The 21,117-nt window shown below is 38.5% G+C and overlaps 1 protein-coding gene across 20 annotated transcripts in view; it reads left to right on the top strand.

Annotated features, from left to right (window-relative positions):
- The window catches only part of GABRA2 (gamma-aminobutyric acid type A receptor subunit alpha2), a 162,046-nt gene that overhangs the window by 32,525 nt on the left and 108,404 nt on the right, over nt 1-21,117 (top strand). For 18 of the 20 annotated variants that reach the window (XR_013352152.1, XR_013352151.1, XR_013352150.1 and 15 more), the window contains one exon: nt 18,870-18,937. The exons of 1 other annotated variant lie outside the window; for it this stretch is intronic. Coding sequence is in view for 12 of the 19 variants with exons in the window: in XM_077847903.1 (XP_077704029.1) it covers nt 18,870-18,937 (68 nt within the window). In the remaining 7 variants the exon portion in view is untranslated. Of the gene's footprint in view, nt 1-2,302; nt 2,361-18,869; nt 18,938-21,117 lie in introns of those variants that run through there. One more of the 20 variants, XM_077847906.1, reaches the window with a different exon arrangement.

Below are 21,117 nucleotides of genomic sequence, written 5' to 3'. Positions count from 1 at the left end.
ATAGTGCTCTGGTGGTGCTGTGCCCAGCAAAGTCCTGATTATTTGCGGGTTCTTGTGCTCCGGGGGCATATTTGGCAGCGGGAAAGTCAGGAATCCTTCGTGTTTAAATGAGCTACCCTGCAGGAAGTGCTAAAGCAAATGCTTTGTACACGTAACAATTCTTCTCTTATTTTCTTTAATTTAATAATAACTTTGACTTTAAAAAGAAATTTTGAGAATCCATTTAAGAAAAGTTATTTGCAGTTAGAGGGTCTACTGGGGAGAAAATAGAGCAGAGCCTGACCCCAAAGGATATATTATCTCTTCACTGAGCTTGTGAAGGAAGGGACAACTGCTGTTTAAGGCACCATTTAGAAAGACAATCTGTTGCAGTATTTTTAAAGCATGATGGATGTTTAATCCTCAAAAATAGTGTTTAGCGCCTTGAAATGCTAGGAGTCTATTGACTGCTGTACGTTGGTCCGTATTTATACTCTTAAGAAGTGAACAGTTGCAGTTATAAGGACTATTCAGGTTAAGAAAATATGGACAAAAAAAAAGGAAGCAAGAAATGGGGATTGAAGCCTTTAATATAAATTGCCAGCACTGATATGAGTCACCAGGCAAATGAGAAAGAAAGTGAAGTGTTGGCGTGGGTGGAGGGTGCCTCCGAAGGGAGTAGACCAGGATATTTTTATCAGAATGCACATATTAAGAGTCTACTCAGTTGATGGCTGCCTGTAAGGTATGTATAAAGTGAGTTAGCGTGTGTAATTATATCCAGGCTTCTCCTCCTCCAAGGAAATTTGGAGTCTAAGACTCGAGTGGTGCCGGGTCTGACATAGATAGGCAAAAGTGGATAATAGCAAATTCAGATGTGAAATGAGCTAATGTGCTCGAGAGGGACAAGTCCAGGTACTGTGTTGGTCAGAGATCAAGAACAGAGGTCAAGCATTTGGGGAATTTAGGGGCAATTCCCAGGAGAAAATGGAGAATCAACACACGATGAAATGAATTAAAAGGATAACCAATTAAAATTCGCACATGTTCCTTGTGTTTTTCTTGCCTTTTTCTATAAAATTCCCATAAAACAACAACAACAACAACAACACTCGTCTCTTCTTTTGAAAATTTTTGTAAATTAGGATTAGACTCTGGGAATATCCTGAGGCTTGATAATTACTTTCTGCTTCCCCGTCTCCCAAGCTTAAATCCTTTCCTACACCTAACAGAACTCATGATTATGCAGAACTGTGTAGTGAATCAAGTTGCTATTTTCAGCAAGTCACGGTGCTAACGTCCAAAGTCTTAGAGTTGGACATGAGTTTCGATCCTGGCTGTGCCACGTACCTGCTGTGTAACCTTGGGCAAGTAACAGACTTTTCTAAATGTCAGTTTCTGCATTTGCCAGAGGAGGAATAGTACCTACCCCACAGGGTTTTGTGAGAGGAGGCAAGGTAATGAGTGCAAAATACTTAGCACAGCATTCGCATACAGTAGGCATTCAGTAAAAGATGGCTTATCTTTAATATGTTCTTTCTTAGATTTATTCATTTATTTAATTAGTCTTCCCTGGGCAGCATGTATTGCCAGCAGCTGCTTTAATCCATTGGAACACATCAGTGAACAGAACAGGCTCCTGCTCCTAAGTCTACATCTTTGCAAGTGGAGCAGAAATAAATAAGCATAGTAAATAAGCATAATATATAGTCTGGCTGTAAGTGATGAATACTAGGGTGAAAATAAAAATTAATAAAAGAGCAGGGGCATGAATAGTGGGGAAACTGAGAGTCAGAGAGCGTGCTCCAGTTTATACAGGATTGTCCGTACTGGCCACATTGAGATGTTGACATTTCCAGGAGGATTTAAAGAAGGTTGAAGGAGTCCCTTCACGTGGACAGCTGGGAAGGAGCATTTTAGGATGGGGAAGGATGAAAGCGCGCCTAGAGCAAGGAGGCCAAGTTGATGGAAGAGGAAATTAGTAGGAGATGAAGTTAGCTATGGGATGGAGGTGATGGGCGCATTACGTAGGGCTTTGTTGCCATTGCATAAGCCTTGGCTTTTACTTTGTGTGGAATGGGTAATTATTTCAGCATTCCAAGCAGAAGCGTGACAAGATTCCATCTTCTTATGTTTCATAAGATCCACTCTGCATGATGTGATGAAAGTAGATTGTTCAAGGGCAAGGATGGAAGCTGGGAGACCAGTTAAGAGGGCAATGTTGTTATCCAGGTGAGAGACAGAGATGGCCTGGCCCACCGTGGTAGCAGTAGAGATCGTGACAGGTGGTAGGATGTGGGGTATGTCTTGATGAGAGGGCCAACAGATTTCCTCACGGATGGATGTGGGTATGGAAAATGGAAGCCAAGGAGAATTACAAGGTCTTGTCCTTAGCATCAAGAACGGTTGTAGTCAGTATAATAGTTATGATCTTACAGTCTGTGGCTTCTTGTTTTATAGACTTGAAAAGGAACAGTGAACTCGCTCGTGCTTTTTGCATCCTCCACAGCCCTGTGCAAATGATATGCACAAAGTTGGTGCTGAGTAAATAATTAGTGAACCTTTGAGGGGCATGGGGACAACTTGTGCACAGAGAAAACAACAGGCAGGAAAAAATAGTAAGGCCCCTCAGAGAAAACTTCTCTCCTTTACAGCTTGATCTAGGTCCAGCCCTGACTATTCACACCCCCCCCAACACCCCCCATCAAATTGTCTGATCCAGGCACTTTGCTCCAGACATTCTCTGGAATCAGTACAGATGCCTGCTGCCTTCTTGGTCACAGAAAATAGTCTCCCTTGTTAAGAGCCTGAGTAGTGATCTGGCCTCATAGTTTTCTGGCCACAAAGAGACAAGTACTAAGCCTGGAAATGGACACTGGATGAAATTACCTGACTGGATAAGCCCCCCAAAAAGTCTGAATTTCCTCTTACATGGGCAAAAAGGGGAATTCAGTTCTTCTCTTTATGTGGTGATATATTCTTAGGAACTAAAGAGAACTGCCCAGTATTTTCTGGAAATGATGTATTTCATTCCTGCTTTGGATTTATATTCTCGTGAACATTTACAGATGGGACACATAAAAACTTTCACACTGAGAGGAGAAGCAAACATTATTTCTGGGAGGACCAGAGGAAAAATAAATTATGTAGCTCACTTACTATTTCTGTTTTGTCATCGTAATCAGTGAGTCACAAATATAAGCAGAATGTTGAAGCTCAACAGTTGTAAATAGAGTTCAGAAATGTAGTGTCAGTTCCAAACAGGAGAGCCAGTGGGGGGGGGGGAGGTATCAAGGCACAAATGAGATACCTTGACTTAGCTCTAACTGTCCCTGTCCCTGTAAACGGGAGGGGTTTTATCACAGGAGGTGCGAAGGCTCATTGGTCAGTGATTCTCTGCCCTTCCAGCCAAGGGCTGGCGACCCACTTCTGAGCTCAGTGAAGGCCAACCTGGGGTGAATCTCTCTGATCTGTTAGTTGGGGTTGTACCGTAGCTGCCTTTACCATCTGGGGAGTGTAAACGGCAGTTTAAAGGACGGCCAGGAATGACCAAGATAAGTAGGGTCAATGGTGGGAATCGCCTTCTGGTAAAATCCCAAACGTGTTGACTCACAAATGTGTATAGCAGATACTTTCATAGGAGGTGGTGCTGGAATCTGAACTTAGGATGGGGGGAAAATGAACTGTTTGTAACACGGTATCGGGGCAGCGAAGGAAGAAGGATTACACTTAAGTGCAAATGAAAGAGGGATAAAGCTACTCGAATATTTACACTGAAATATCTCATGTGAGAGATGTGATCAGAGCTGGGAAATTAGGTGCTTTACACAGATAAATAGTAAATCCAGTCGTGATTTCAAGAGTGGTCTGTAGTTTGCTGCTTTTGAAAAGTCAGTTTTCATGCCTAAGTCTTGAATGTTCTTACAGATTTATCTCTTCAAATATTCTGACTTTGAAATTTCTGATTGCAAAAAAAAAAAAATTGGTATGTCTACATTTTCTTTTAGTAGCAGTTGTCTAAAATAAAAAGAATATTTTTTCGTTCTGAAAAAAATGTGTAGACATAACTGGGATTCAGGGACAGGTCTAGAACAGATCAAAGAGGAGACGATGTTGCGAATCGCAAAGAATGATAGATTTTTGGAACTTGAATTAAATTAAAATGAGCATTTCCTGACCACACCTATGTGTAATATCCAAAGCAATTTTACAAGACCCCCCAGAAAATTCTGTCATTTTAATTTCACAGGTAACTTTTTAAAATCCTTTCACTTCTCTCTTGTATCTAGTGAATCTTTTCTGTTCCGTTCCTTCTGTCCCAGATTTGAGATTCAAATCTCATTTTGAGGTTCGACTCCTATGCTGTAGTCTACTTTCTTAGGTTTGTCTCCCCAGGTAAAAATCAAGGTTTCCTAAAATTCCACCAAAGGCACCTATTTATTACAAGTATAAGTTATTTAGTAAAGGGAATAGCTACGCCCCCTTGTTTCTTAGCTTGCAACTGTGAGTCTCTGGAATAAAATAAGTTGAAGTGATGACAGAGAAAGATTCTGAGGCCAAAAGATAGATAAATAAATAAATGAATGAATGAATGAATGAATAGAAGCATGCTTTGTGGATAAAAGGATGGCATACAAAGCCTTCGTGAATCCCCAACTCTGAGTTCGGTGCCACTTCTCTCTCCCTACCATCACCCACTTCCAACCTTCTCACACCACAACGGTACGGTTGGTGATTTTTGCCATTTATGCACACTTCTATTTGTTTCTTTTCCTTCCAAGACCACAATGGTTGCATACCATGTTCCTTGTCTTTTACCTAAGTGAATTACCTAGCGTAACAGGCACTTGAATATGTTTTACTTTGAAGGAAGAAAAACAGGACAAAAGAGAGAAGAAAGAAAATTCATTTCTCCATTTCTCCATGTCCTTCTGCATGTAGCTGTTGTTAGAAGCTCCAGATTTAAGCTAGAGTGATGTGTCTTTCGATTTAAGTAAGGGGAAGTTCAACACCAAAATTTGTACATAGATATATGTCCACACACACGCATACATATAGCACATGTTAAAATATATTTCCTTATTATTTCTTTATTTTTATTATTTATATATTATATATTACAGATGTGTAATAAATGTATAATGGTATGATTATACTGGCACTACTGAAGATACCGAACAGTCTTAAACTAAAGGAGAAATCCTTGTATTTTTGAATAACGTTTTATTATAGTAGTTATAAGAATGAGATGTAAGCTAGAGAAAAATGTTTCAGTGCAGCTCTGTGCCATATTAGCTACTGAATTTAGATGAGTGATAAATTGAATATGATTATTATATGCTTCATAGGATGATCATAAAAATAATTTTAAATTTATATATAAATATATATAAATATATATAAATAAATATAAATAGTAAATATATATAAATAAATATAAATATAAATAGTAAATATATATAAATAAATATAAATTTATATATATAAATATAAATTTACATATATATAAATTTAACCTAGTCCAGGCTACAGTATATACAATAAATGCTTAATAGGCAGCAAGTTTCTTTTATTATTACACAATGGGAATTCAACAGATAGGACAAGTCTTAAAGGTTGCTCCATAAGTTTTTAAAAGCTCCTAATTACAGGTTAAGTGTAATCATAACATTTTCTAGTGCTTATGCCTTCAGGAAATAGCATCCAGTGATAGGTGGTAAAGTTAATTACTTTAGGAGATTTCTCTTTTCCTTCTCTACTACTTTAAGTCAAATTTATTTTTAAAAAGAAAAATGATACTATCATCAAATTAGAATATCAAAAAGCTCTGTTACAAGTACAGTTTCTTTTAAGGCTGATCCAGGAGATTTAGGGAAAGATAGCAGTGTTTTTTTTTTTTTTTTAAAGATTTTATTTATTTATTTATGATAGTCACACAGAGAGAGAGAGAGAGGCAGAGACACAGGCAGAGGGAGAAGCAGGCTCCATGCACCGGAGCCCAATGTGGGATTCGATCCCGGGTCTCCAGGATCGCGCCCTGGGCCAAAGGCAGGCGCCAAACCGCTGCGCCACCCAGGGATCCCTGATAGCAGTGGTTAGTAATATCGCCAACAAGGCTCCCCGTGCGTTTATCTCTGGAATGTTGTAGATGAGAAATGTTGTAATTTTAAGTGTGAGAACTGCATCCTACTTGAAAAAAAAGCAATTCTAATTAATACTTTTAGCATCTAAATCTAAAACTTTGCCTTAAGATTTTTCCATGTATGATTAATATAATTCAGGAATTTTACCACCATCATAATACTACTACATGTAATTTATTTCAGATTATCTAACATATAAAGATAATACTTGATTAATTTCAAGTATTGAAATTAAATTAAATTAAATTTCAAGTATTATCTTGATGATTTCATATTTAAGTGTGTCAGGATTCGTACGGCTGTATGCTTGATCATAATCTGCTATCCGCTAGAGTTGAACAAGAAGATCAAAATGAATCTCCTACTTAAGCCATATTTCTAAAGAAAACATAAACTACATGATAGCAAACAGCGAATGATAAATGATTGTTCTTAGGATGTTGCTTTATATCATTTTGTGATTATCTGTGATGCTTCATGTTACTCATATAAAGCAAAGTGCTGGGAGCTTTTGAGTGGAGGGACACAGGACCGTCTGATACCTTCTCATGCATTAAAAGTTACAAGGTGATTTGATTATTTCATTTCAGGCAGTAGTAACATCTGGAATCAACAGAAAGAGTAGTTAAATTCTTGAGGGATGGCAAGGACAGCTTCACAGGGGATTTGTGGTCTGAGCTTATTTTTTTAAGAACAGGGATTAATTGAGAGGACACTCGATATAGAGGAAAGAACAAGTGTAAAAAAGACAAAAGAAATGAAGGAGAGTGACATGGAGTGTTGTATGGCTGAGGCGTGCTTTATGGAACAGCGTTGGACCAGGATGGAAATACGGACAAAGATCACGAAGAGTCTTATGTGTCCTGCTGTAATCTTCAAACTTGATCTGTAGGCAAAGGAGAGTCGTGGAGAAAAAGTTTGACCAGATGATCAAGAAGAAATATCACATGATTTCCACTTAGACTCCAGCAGTATCATGGAAGGTAGATGGGAATTGGCAAGATGGGAGACAGGAAGACTGAAAGAGGCCATTCCAAAGGTCGTTGCCAGTGAGAATGGAGGGGAAAGGAGAATTCGAGAAACTTGTAGTAGGCAATGCAATTGAAAGAGCCTGGTGAGCGACTAAAATGTAAAATATGAGTAAGAAGGTCAGAGTGAGTCTAAGAGTTCGACAGCTGACATAGTGCCTTTTAGCAAGACTAGAAATAGGCATAATTTTGAATATTTGAGAGTCATGTTCAATATGAGCTTTTGAAATCGTTTGGATTGTATTTTCCAAGCGTTATACTAGAATTACATTAAAATGCTTCCCTTCTGTGAAATAGTAAAGAAAGAACAGAAAAGTCCTTTTGCAAGGTGAACGTTATTTTGCTGTTGACAGCAGTATTCTGCGGGGATGGTGAAAAGGTCGTAAAAGAGAGTCAATTAGCACGCTTTAACTTACGTACCTTTTTATAATAAAGACATGAATATGGTAAGTTTTTTTGATCCCTTGCTATTAGCAATATAAATGGGTCATATTTCTTAGTGCATTAAGAATTCTCAATTCATGTTGACATAAAGTAGTTCATGGTCTTAAAAAGATAAAAGTGTATCCTTATTATGTATTAGATATGAGAATCCTTTCTTATTAATATGCATTTGGGGAGCAAAATGTGAATTTATACGGGCATTGTTTCTATTTTTAAATTCCCCCGAGTTAGTTGTTCATCTGGTTTCTATGAGTACTTAGAGAACAACTAATAAACTCCAAGTTCCTAACTCAGGAATGCTAGATTTGGAATAGCCTGTGCCCAGACTGATATATGGACTCTGAGTGTTCTAGCGTTTCCCATGTGCTCTAGAGGTCATCTTTTACAGTTTGAAGGGGGATGGGGTCACTAGGATCTCCTCACTAGAATCTAGCCTGAAATAATAGAAGGGTGATATCTTTGAGTACACCTTCAGTCTTTTGCTTGTCAGAGGCCCAGGTTGAGCATGTAGCAATTGCCTGATGAAACATCACCTTGAGGAACATAAATTGCTGCTGGTACCCCATACAACTTCCCTTTGGAAACATTCTCTCCCTAGTCTGTCGGGCTGTGGATGTCTCTGGACTGCACTTAGTAAACCCTTAGGAGCTATTTGTTAATGAGGCCAAATGGCCCCACCAACCTGATGGGAATCAGTTTCCCCTTCCCTTTCCTATTTGATTTCTTTCCGTAGGGCTTTGGGGAGAGAATTATGTCTTCAGTTCCCTCACCAGAGTAAGCTGAATCATGAGATAGTGAAGAAAGGCATTTCAAAGAGAGAGGGGCACTACGGATATATTAGCTGGTGACAGTTCTAGGGGCCAGAATAGCCCCAAACCCTAAGAGGGATAGATAAAACCTGCAGTAATTTGAACTCAAATTCATTTGTAACCCATAATCAATGACTGTCATGAGAAGATGTACTTAGTTCATTCTTTAAGGACTTTTTGTATCCCCTTCATAAGCATTTAGTCATCTTGATTCTTGTTCAGGATTCTTTTTTTTTTTTTTTCCCTCGTTCAGGATTCTTAAATGAGCTATACTTTTAAAATTAATCTATTTACAGGAACAGGGAAAAAAATCAAAGTAAACAAAACTACAAGAACAAACAACATACAAAGAAGCAACAACTAAAAAGCACCAGAAATCTTACTCTGAGAGGAAATTCCATATATTTTAATATATGTCGATATTTCACATTTCCAGATCATCACAAAAAGTCGACGACCACGATGTAGAACTATAGTGAAAGAAAGATTGTACGGAAACACAGTACATACTGATTTTATTATTGTTCTTAATCCTTCCTACTTTTATAGGCACTTTGCTGACCATTCAAATGCAGCCTTGTACATGTTCTCCATTCCTTTTTATCAGACTTGTATTGGGTGCCTGCTGGGAGGATGGCATTGGGCAAGGTGCAACAATTCCTTTGTGGTACAATGCCAACAAATTGCATTAGCAGATTCAAAGTTTTCGGCTTTTGGTAGGGAACACTAAGTGCCGCGTACACAAAAGTCACTTAATAAGTATTTGTTGACTTTAGCAAAACTAGATGATGACAAATGGCACATGTAGGTGTTATGGGAATCATCCCAGGAAGCAGAATGTTCTTTGTTGTTGGTGAGAGAGCTAAAGCAAAACACAGCAATGACTAACCCATTTTAAAAGATATGCGTGACATGCTATTTATGATACTCGATAAGCAAAGATTAGGATCCTGATCCTCTCGAAGGGATGTCATCCACAGCTTGATTTTGCTCTCAGTATTGCAAGTTCATGTCCTTCTTAATATCACTGTTAATATCCGAATTACAGGGGTAAAAAGATAGTACCGCTTATTGCTTGGGTAGTTCGCTCCAGTGAATACAATTAGTATCTTTCCTGTGCTTTTAATTATTATCATTTTTTTCTTCTTAGGGTAACTGAATAACGTCTGCATTCAGCTTTGGTTTCTCTCAGACGCACCTTTGAGATACGCATTAGCTTCAGAAGTGGTACCGGGAGGCCCTGGAAGAGGCGATGGCTAGGTGGCACAGGGCAGGGAGGGGAGCCCGAGCAGGCTGCAGGGTACTGCTGGGGAGGCTGGGTTTGGTCTCCCCTCCCTCTGAGGTCCTCTAGGAAGTGGTGTGGGACATGCCTTCGAGTGGTGCTCCCTGAGGAGGAGAGAAGGCCGAGTTGTATCTCCTCCCCACTCCCATGGGTCATTGATGGATGGTTGTTCCCGGAGACAGAAGCTTCTCTGCACGTCTGGTCTGCACGTCCTGCTGCCCTGCGCGGCTGGGGAAGGCCCCAGGCGGAGGATCCAGGGGGATTCCAGCAGAACCCTGGGGCACGGAGGGCGGTGGTGCTTGTCAAGGCTGGGGGGACAAAGACTTGGCAGCAGCTGGGCTGTTGGTCTTCGTGGACGTAGGCGGTGTTAGGTGTTGTCCATATAATCGTTTCAATATCAGACGTGTTACCTGAAATCATTGTCTGTTACATTAAGGAGTGATGGACGGGTATTTTGCACGGCACTTGAAATTCCTCTCCTCTCCAGGATCTTCCCTAACTTTCCAGGCACCAGACCTAAAAAGCTCCTTCCGTTTCTTCCCCACTCTCCCTTGTCACTCAATACAGCGCAGGGCACGCCGTCCCTTGCCGCCCCACAGGTGCCGGTGGCTTCCTCGCTGCGAGCCCCGTCTGCTTACCCAGGGCTGGGCCTCCACCCGGATCTTTCCTGTCCACCCCGGCGCTCCATCCGCATTGCCCATGTGCTCAAACGTCTTCCACCTTAAACAAGCAAACACAGAACCTCACCTCCTTCTGTTGCTAGAGCTCTCTTCACCCTCACGGTTAAACTTCTCCAGTTGTTTCAAATCACTCTAAGCCCTTTCCTCTTGTCCCCCTTCTCTCGCACCCCCCTGGCCTCTGCGCATCTTCTTTCTTGCACCAATGGCTCGCAGGTCTCCAAGCACAGTAGGGATTGCAGACCTCACATTGCTTGATCCCTCAGCAGAAGCGACTGCCCATCACTCTCTTCTTCATAAGGCCTTAAATTGCCTTTGTAACACTCTTAAAAAAAAAAAAAAAAAGATGTATTTATTTATTTGAGAGAGAGCATGAGCAGGAGAGGCAGAGGGACAGGGAGAGGGAGATTTCAGTCTGAGCACTGAACACAGGGCCCCACATGGGTCTTGATGTCACCACCTTGAGTTCACGACCCTGCGATCATGACCTGAGTTGAAATCAAGAGTTGAATGCTTAACCAAATGAGCCAGCCAGGCTCCCCACCTTTATAACGTTCTTATCGTTAGCCTTTGGGACACCATATTCTCCTCTACTTTTGATTCCACTACTCCGCTGGACTCTCCTTCCTGGCTAATTTCCTGGCTCATGTTCTTTTATGAGGGTTTTTTTTTTTTTTTTAAAGTTTGTGCCTCTTAATCCCCTTTTTCTATTTTGCTCATCCCTCCACCCACCTTCCCTCTGGCAACCACCAGTTTTTCCTCTGTATTTGAAAGTCTGTTAGGATTTGTTTGTTCATTTTGTTTTTTAGATTCCATGTATAAATGAAATCGTACAGTATTTGTCTTTTTGTGTCTGACCTATTTCACTTAGCATAATACCTTCTAGGTCCATCCATGTGATTGCAAATGGCAAGATCTTTCTTTTTTATATCTGAATAATATTCTATCATATGTGTGTGAGTATATGTATATATATACATACATATATATAGAAAGTTGAATGGATAAAGACGATACACACCACAACTACACAACTACTTTATCCGTTCATCTATCTATTGATGGGCACTTGGGTTGCTTCCCTATCTTGGCTGTTGTAAATAATGCTGCTATGATCCTACAGAAATCCTGAGGGGGAATATATTTGTTTTGCATTTGTCTGACATCAAGTTAAATAACCTAGATGAAATGGACAGCTTCATAGAAAGATTCAAACCACCAAAACTAACTCAAAACGAAATAGAAAATCTAAATAAACTTATATGAGAAAAGAGAGATAATTAATAATGATATTAAACATTTGTCAAAGCAAATCATAGGTTTATATGGATTCACTGATGAATCTTACTAAATATTTATGAGTTAACACCAATACTTCTTAAATTCTCCTTAAATAAAGAAGAGAATGCTTCTCAGCACGTTCTATTAGTCTAGTATTACTCTGATACTAAAATGAGACAAAGACATTGTAAGAAAGGAAAACCGCAGACTAATATCCCTTGTGAACATAGTTTTGCATACAAACGCTCAAGAAAATACTAAGAAATTAAATCCAGCAACATAGAAAAAGCTATTCACCCAAACCAAGTGAGTCTTATTCCAGGGATGCAAATTGTTTTAATGCATGAAAATAAATTGGTGTAACATAATCATATTTATAGAAAAAAGGGCAACTGATTTGTGAGCATATGCGTATTTCATAAAAAGTATATGGCAAAATCCAACTTATTCATCAGTTAAAAAAAAAACCACACCTCCCTATAGACTAGGAATAGAAGGGATTTCATTTATATGAAACGTCCAGATTACGCCAATCCGTAGACTCAGAAGCTGAAATATTTGTTCTCAGAGCCTGGAGGGAGGGAGGTTAGGGAATCTGTGCAGGGTTTCTCTCTGATGATGAAAATGTTCTAACGCTAGATAGTAGTGATGTACAACTCTATCCTAAAAACCACTGAATTGTACACTTTAAAAAGAGTATGTTTTATATGATGTGAATTATATCTCAGGAAAGGTATTATTAAAAAAAATAAACTATTTGGGTGGATGAGCGGAAGCACTGTTACTATAGAGATGATGGTAGCTTTCACAGTAGTAACGTAGAAGAGGTGAGAAGTTGTTGGATTATAGATATCTGGTTGGAGAGCCAGCCAGACTTCCTGTTGCAGACAGAGAATTTGTGAATGAAACCAAGATCTGTGGCCCAGAGCATTGGAACAACAGTCAGATACCACAGGGAATGTCATTAGTGTGATGGGTTTTGGAGAGAAAAAAAATCATTTTTGTTTGGCATATGATAAGTTTGAGAAACTTGTCAGGTAGCCATGTGGAAATGTCAGCTGGACGGTTACATCTAGGAGTCTAGACTTTAGAAGACAGCTCTGACTTAAAATAGAATTTCAGAAGTCCTTGACTACATGGAATAAATCATCAAGAAGTATAAATAAAGAAGACCAAGAACTGAACGTTGGGACGATCCAATATTAACAAGATGTTGGCACAGGAGTAAGGCAACCAGTAAGGCTGGAATAAAATCAAGAGATTGGGTTGCTGCAGAAATCAAGTGAAGAAAGTGTTTCCAGGAGAGGGAGTCTTTTCTTACACGTTCTCAGAGCATATTATCCTGTCAGTAAGTGGGTATTTATTTGATTTTGCGTAGTATCTCTCTTCACCAGGCTACAGCATTATGAGAGCAGAGGCTATGTCTATCGAAACTGACTCTGAACTAAGAGTGATCATTCATTCGTTGACTTGACAAAAAATTATCAATGTTGTCAGAGATTTTTCTGTGCGGGGTTTTTACTTTTCTGAGCAAAAGTCCCTGTCTTCATGGAGCTTAACTTCTAGAGGGTGAATGTAGACCAGAACTCTCTGTGATGATGGGAATGTTCATCTTGGCTATCCATTGCGGTAGCAATAGTGACAGGTGGATAAAATATGGCTGGTATATAGGAGGAACCAGGTATTTTATTTTAACTAATTGAAATTAAATTCAAATAGCCACATGTGGCTCGTGTCTACCCTATTAGTAGATATTAAGCAGCAAACAGTAAACATGGCAAGTCAATGAACATACAAAGCCAGGGAGAAATGTGAAACAGTTGCACTTCAAAATAGGATTTGATAAAAATTTAGGGAGCACCTGGGTGGCTCAGTTGGTTAAATGTTCAAGTCTTGGTTTTGGCTCAGGTTGTGATCTCAGGATGGTGAGGTCGGGCTCTGCTCTCAGCACAGAGTCGGCTTGAGATGCTCTCCCTCCCTCTCTGTCCCTCTCCCATTTTCCTCCTTGCACAGGCACTCTTTTGCTCTAAAAATAAATAAAATCTTTAAAAAAAATAGAATGGTTGATGTACCCCGTTGAGGTATAATGATTTCTAAGGTTGGTCCTCTTGCATGTTTTACGTTTTTTGTTGTTTTATGCGCTTGTTCTACTGCAACTGTTCATTTCCAGGCTCTACAGATAGTTTATACCAGTCAAATAAAAAGGGCCTATTTCAGCATCTTCTAATAATACTACTTTAAAAAAAACTCGAACTTTATTCCCTTGATTTCTACACTTTCCTTTCCTCAATATCATGTTTTCCCTTTTGCTTTGATGATTGTAACATCTTCCAAATTGGATAGATTGTCTTCAGTCTCCTCTGATTCAGGCTGCTCACTGTTATGAATATAACAACATTTCTAGTACAGTAGCCTTGCAGGTAAGATTCTCCCAGAGTCCTTCAGTCAGTGCCCTGCTGCCATGGAGAGAGAGGTCATATTCTCAACGTTGTGGCACATCAGGTCTCTTTTGATGCAAGAGATACCCTTGATACCTTTGATGCAAGGAACCTGATACCCCAGTCTTCCTACTTATCTTCCTACTGAACTATTTGCAAAGGATTTTTGGAAGTAAGTTTGGTATATATATAATATATATATATATATATATATATATATATATATATACACACACACACACACACACACACATATATATAATATATCAAATATATCATATATATGATATATGTATATATATAATGAATATTAGTCATCACAGAGAATGAAATCTTGGTATTTGCAGTGACACGGATGGCACTAGAATGTATTATGCTAAAAGAAGTCAATCAGAGAAAGATGGATAACGTATGATTTCCCTCATATGTGGAATTGAAGAAGCAAAACAGAAGGACACATGGAAAAAGGGGGGGGAAGGAGAGAGGGAAACAAATCACAAGAGACTTTTAATGATAGAGAACAAATTGAGGGTGGATGGGGGATGTGGGTGGAGGGGGTGGGTTAGCTGGGTACCAGTTTATTTATACAGGAGAGCACTTGTGATGATGAGCACCGGGTGTTGTATGTAAGCGATGAACCGCTGAATTCTACTCCAGAAACTGGTACTGCACTGTATGTTGACTAAAATTTACATGACAATTTAATTTTGTTAAATACTGACTGATTATCCAATGAAGAAACATTTTTTATCAGTTAATGTGAGCCCTTCTTGAAGTTATTTTTTCATTCATTTTGGAGATCTTTCAGGGCCATTTATTATTTTTCTTTCTATCAAGTACACCTATTCAGAAGAGTACAGAGAATAGTAGGATTTATTTCATGGCCGGCTTCATCAAATCTTCATGTTTGCCAAAATTAAGGTCAGTTTTAAAAGAAGGAAAATAATAGGATACATTAGAAACCATTAGAAACCCCCTCTGTAACTGTGAAAAGGTTAGTCCCCTTTCTCTCTCTTCTATGATAGCTGCCTTTCAAATCTGGAATTGGATGATTGCTCCTAAGGATCACACCTTTTATGTTTACCACATGCAGTCCTTATTTCTCCTCAAGTACTTCTTATTAACCTCGGGGTATTTTGCCTTTGGAAAATCTGTATGGAAGATCCTCTTTTGCATATTATGCTGTTGGCATTTCTAAAACTAAGAATTTAGCTTATGAACAATTATTTTGAGGTAACTCATGGTATACATTTCTGTTAAAAGCCACTTACTGTTTGCTCAAAAGTTAAATTTTGGTTTCCACTGAAATAGGGCTTTCTCTAAATACATTCTTTCCATTTGCTTGGTTTAAGTTTCTTCACTAGTATCCTGTTCCATAGGCTTTCAGCCTCCTTCTGTCAATGGACAGTTTGGGCTCTAACTTCACCAGTGATGGTCCCCATTCAGCCATTCATGGCCATTTGTAATGTTGGTGAAATATTTGGGGGAAAAGGTAATATATTCGACATGAACTGTAATTAGAAATTATTTGTCAATCCAAACACAAAACATGTAATATGTGGCAGTCATTGTGCTGAGGACTAGCGATAGGACAGTGGACAGAGGTGACATAGTCGTCGTCTTTTCATGCATCTGAATCCTGGTTGGGGAGATGCACCAAACAAAACCCCCAAATGAGTGAAAACACATTAAGGCATGAAAATAATGGCAAATTTTAAAGAGTTTATGCAAAAATGAAGTGTCGGGGAGGAAATGAAGGAAGCCAACTTCATTATACAAGGGGTGTAGTGAACCTCTGACCTGGAGAGAGGACATTTAAATAGAGACTTAAAGGCAGGTAAGCGATCACCTCAAGGGAAGGGAGAGAAACAGTAGCCAAGGTGAAGGCTCTGAGTCCGGGCCGTGCAAGGTGGGTCCACTCAATGTGATCGGAACTCGAGAAGGTAACTCGTGGTACTTAAAGCGAAGAAGAGACTGAAGGGCCACCAGAATGTGGTCAGTCCATTTATTTACTCTGTGATGGACATCTGTCCATCAGAATATTATAACAGGCATTAGTTAGCAACACAATTCGGCCTTGCGCTAAACGCATACTGGAAAATAAAAGTTGACCAGAAGCTATTATGGATTTTTGACAAATTAGTGTCGCAAGATCCCCAAATAACCGATATTCATAAAATCTTACTTCTTCTGCTTCCTTTCCTTTCCCTTCTCTTCTCTTATGGAAAGCCAAATCATAATAAAAGATAATGTTTTGAATAGATGTGTCAAATATTTGCAGTCATCACACAAAACTATTTTACCAATTCATGTTGATTGTTGGCAACTCTATTGCAACAACCAGGAGTCCCTTTCTCAGTCTTACAGCTATTGGGTATTCATGGTCAGTGTTTGCCTTGCTGACCTTCCTTTTATTGAACTTGCTTAGCTGGAGAATATTCCTTGCAGTGCATACAGCTCTCTCACTGTGCTTATGAAGTCGATAAACCATGAAATCATTTACTTAAGGTAATTTTGCATATCTGTGTTCTGTGTCTTTAGGTGTTGCTCTTGCTGCCTAGAGCTTTGAGGGTAATCTTACGTTTCTCTTTGGATTCTTAGCTGCCACTTCCCTGTAGCCACGAGGTACTGGGAACACTCTCCCTTACCCTTTACTTGCCATTCGTCATAAAGTGGATATTCTTCATGTCCTTAGCATGAATATATTCACACATTTTGTCATCTTTCTTCTCTAGTTTTGCTACTCCAGACTACAGAGAATAATTTTATCTGCCTCTCTTTGGCTGAAGACTCCCTCCCTCAATGTTTACATTTTCCTTTCCTGGAACATTTAAAATCAATATCTGTAGTGACTTAAAGTTTTATTGGATTGTTTATGGAATAGGTGTGACAGTATTGATTTGGAATGAGTAAGAGGAAAAAGCAAACCAACTCGAGTCCCATTTTCATAATTCCTTTCTAATAGCACATATCATTCACGTCCAGGACCAGCTGCATGATGTGTGAGGCCTAGTCCAAGATGAAAATGCAGGGCCCTTTATTCAAAAGATAATTAAGAATTTCAAGAGAGCAAAAGCAGAACACCAAACCACGCACGGGGCTCGTCTGAGCACAGGGCTGTGTGACACCACACAAGCTGCATGCCCACGAAGCTGACCCTGTGCAGGTCTTCAGGGCAGCTGGCAGCTGAGAATTAGCTTTATGAATATATTTATTGTCCCAAATGAATGTTATGGTAAAATTTAATGAAAAAAGATTTTTGAAAGAAAATAGAATATAAAATAATAAAGTTGAATAAATACATTTATTTGGAACACTATGTTTTTGGTGCAGAGTATTATGGTGAATAGAAATATGTGGCTAATGAGAAAACACTTTTAGGTTCAAGTGTAGTATTATTGACTGTGGTTTACCCTGAGAGCTTAGGAGCCACATTGCCTGGGTTCTGAAGCCTGGCTCTATTTGCTCTACCAAGTGAGGGTCGTTGGGCGCTTTTCCTTACGTGTCTCTGTGTGCATCTGTGTGCATATGTATTGGGATGGTAACAGAATCTACCTCTAGGTCTATCATGCAGATTGTTATATTTCAAGTCATGTGAAGCATCAGCCTTCAAAGTCTGCTGTGATGTTTCAAAATCCTTGTTGCTTTTTATTTTGGCCTTAGTGGATACAATATTCCAGAATTAGTTTAATTACTCTCTCCTTCATGATTGTGAATCAGTGTCCAGTATAATATTAAAAATATTTTGTGATATTGTTTCTGTGGGATTACAAATTGGACAGAGGATGAGACATTCAGTTTGTGATGATAGAAATTAAGGATGTATTATTCACTGAGGGGGGCACTTGACAGGATGAGCACTGGGGGTGATATGCTACATGTTGGCAAATTGAACTCCAATATAAATAAATAAATAAATAAACAAACCAATCAATCAATCAATCAATAAGGCAGCACTCAACCAGAGGGGGGGAAAAAAAAGGATGTATTATTGTTTTTTCCTATAAGTACATTGGAAGAATTTTTCTTTTTTAGTCTTTTCTTTGAGCCTTTCCACTGTCACCATTTGGCTTTTTTAAAAATCAAAGATCCAAATCACCTGGTTAAAAGAGCCATCTAGTTAATTGTGTTACAGTTAGTAAGTTATATAACTTTGAACCTAATTCAAGTCGAGCTTAATGTTTCATACATTCGTAAATACCTTTAAAGGCAAGTTTGGAAGTAATCCATTGTGATTGATGTCAGTTAACTGCTTTTATTTTTTTGTCACTGAGTGATCGTATTTATAGTAATTAACAATTCATTTCTATGCTCTATTGAGAAGATGTACTTATTGACAATCTACAAACAAAACCTCTACCGTCATGAAATACCATCTGAAATATTTAGTTAAAAATCAAATTTAGGACTATATCAAATAGTAACCCTACTAACCACACTTTATTTTTAGTACTGGTAGTAAATTTTTTATAAACTGGTTCAGTTAAGACAGATTTTGAGAAACTATTAATTCTCAGAAATATGTTTAAAACAGAATATGTCTAAATCAAGTGTAGTTTCCAAGTAAGAATGTCATAATACTTCTAGGCATTTAGCATTTAGGATTGTGAGAACCTATGAAATAATTGAGTAATACAGAAATTTTTGTTTGTAAAGGTTGAAAAGAAAGTAAAAAGCAATATTCCTAAATAACGCACAGCTTTCTAGTCATTCCATGTACTTGATACCGTCTCTTTCAGTGGCTCTCGTTATATATTATCTATATTTAATCTCTTTTTCTCATATCAGACAGTATTACTGAAGTCTTCACTAACATCTACGTGACCAGTTTTGGCCCTGTCTCAGACACAGATATGGTGAGTTTTTCATTAAACAGTATTTTTTCTTCACATTGTGTTCCCATTATATGGGGGGAGGTTAGAATAAACCAGTATTTTTAGTATTACAGAATTATGCGTCTGTCTCATGTCGAGTCCATCCAAATATTTGGAAAGTTAAGGATTTTTGTTTGTTTCAGTGGAATGCTATTCCTGCTTGAGTGTTTATATTAACCCTTTACATTTTACATTCCTTACAGAGTTTGTCTACCTAGCTACAGTGTGGTAAAAAATTAGTTAAATACAAATAGTTATTTTACTGAGAATCATTTTCTAGGATTCAAGGACCTGCTTGGACTTTGATAAGTAAAATCTGTAAAGTTTATCAGACGGTCGCTTCTTAACAGAATATACTTAAGATCAGGGCTAGAAATGCAGATCTTCCATTGGCATTAAGTGAGGTGGGTCCATCTCACATTTTCTAAACACACACTGTACCTACAAGCTACATACTTAGTAGGCATATGTAAATCGATCTAAAGAAAATGAGAACTTGACATTCTCAGGTTCAATGAAATTGGTATTTATTTTTCTTTAAAATGAGATAGGTAAGAGGGAAATTGGTCTGCTGGGTTAGAAAGTTAGCAGGCTAGCAACATCATAGATAATTATTGATTAAGCATCAAAATTTTAGTAGTCCGTCTTCCATCTCTACTGCTTACTGTAGTGCTCAGTTATAGACATTTTTGTTGAAATACTTTACATTCACCTTCCTTATGACCCAGGAAATGAGAATTAGAGGAAATGCCTTTATCCTTCCTTTGCCTGGTCATCCTCCATCATGTCACCTTTCCCTCACTTCTTGCCTCTCTCCGACAACCCAAGGGTCAGGACACCAAGTTTGGCAGTTTTTCACCAGGATAAACACACAAAAACGAAGTTTTCCTTTAATGCAGACATCAGTAAACATTAGCCAATTTATTGGGACCTCTCTGCCTTTTCTTTAGGAAACAGATACGCCACGTCTATTATTTAAAAATTTTGCTTTGTCTTCCATCGCAGTCACTTCTCTGAATTCATAGTCCTTTTCTTAAATTGATTTGGATGGCTGAGAATATAAAGTGGCACAGGGGTAATGACCTCTCATTTTGGGGACATGGTTGATACCCAAACACTGGCAGGTCTTTGAAGTTCTTTCAAATTCTAATGTGAAGATTTAAGTGCTTTTTTTCCCCTCTTAACTCCAGGCCTTAACCACAATTCCACAGCAACAGAAAAAAAAGTCCTACTTTCAACATAATCCCTCCCCCTCCCTTGTAGTATCTTCTACTGTGATGGAAGAGATTAATCTGCCTCTTTCCATAGGTCAATTTTAAGTGTATGGAAACTTTAAGACATGAAAGACATATTTAGCAAGAATATGTATTCCAAACATTATTGGTTGTCTGTAAAGACAATGTATCTGTGCACTTTGTCTCAGTAGATGCTTCCAAATACTAGAAAGTCACAGTGAGAATGAGCACCTAACCTCTACGTAGAGGTGGAATTCCTCTACGTAGAGGTGGAATTCCTCTACGTGGAATCAAGGAGAGTCAGAACTTCATCTGACACTGAAAAACCAGCAAGATGTAATAAAAGATGCTCTTTTATGGTTACCGTTGGTGTCTTACTACCAGCCAAAACAGAAAGGCAAATAATATAGAACTCCAGATATCAAAGTTTTCAGTGTTGTGTATTTTGTGCTGTGTATATTAATGCTCCAGTTACTTTTAATGGTTTTTGTTTTTTATTGTTTTTGCCAAGGGAATTATCCTACCTAAAAATCAAAAATAGAAAAACATATACTTCTTTTAGACACACGAAATGATTATTTTCTGGAGGTTTTGGATAAACTCATTCATATAATTTAGGCAAAATGTATAAGGTGACTTTTTTCCAGTGGTGGCAATGGATTAGACTAATCCTCCTCCTCTTTGTTCTGACCATACGGTCAGATTACTAGCACACACTTAGAAAGCAGATAGCTTCAACTCAAAATGGATAAAAGACTTGAACAGAACAATTGAAACCATAAAACCACTAGAAGAAAATATTCCATGGAAGAGAAGACATTTGACATCAGTCTTTAGTAAGGGGTTTTTGGATCTGACATCAAAAGTAAAATTGGGGATCCCTGGGTGGCGCAGCGATTTAGCACCTGCCTTTGGCCCAGGGCGTGA

Source organism: Canis aureus, chromosome 14, assembly GCF_053574225.1.
Source record: "Canis aureus isolate CA01 chromosome 14, VMU_Caureus_v.1.0, whole genome shotgun sequence".
Lineage (NCBI taxonomy): Eukaryota > Metazoa > Chordata > Mammalia > Carnivora > Canidae > Canis > Canis aureus.
Note: the sequence above shows the minus strand (reverse complement) of the source record. Positions and strands in the feature narration are given on the sequence as shown.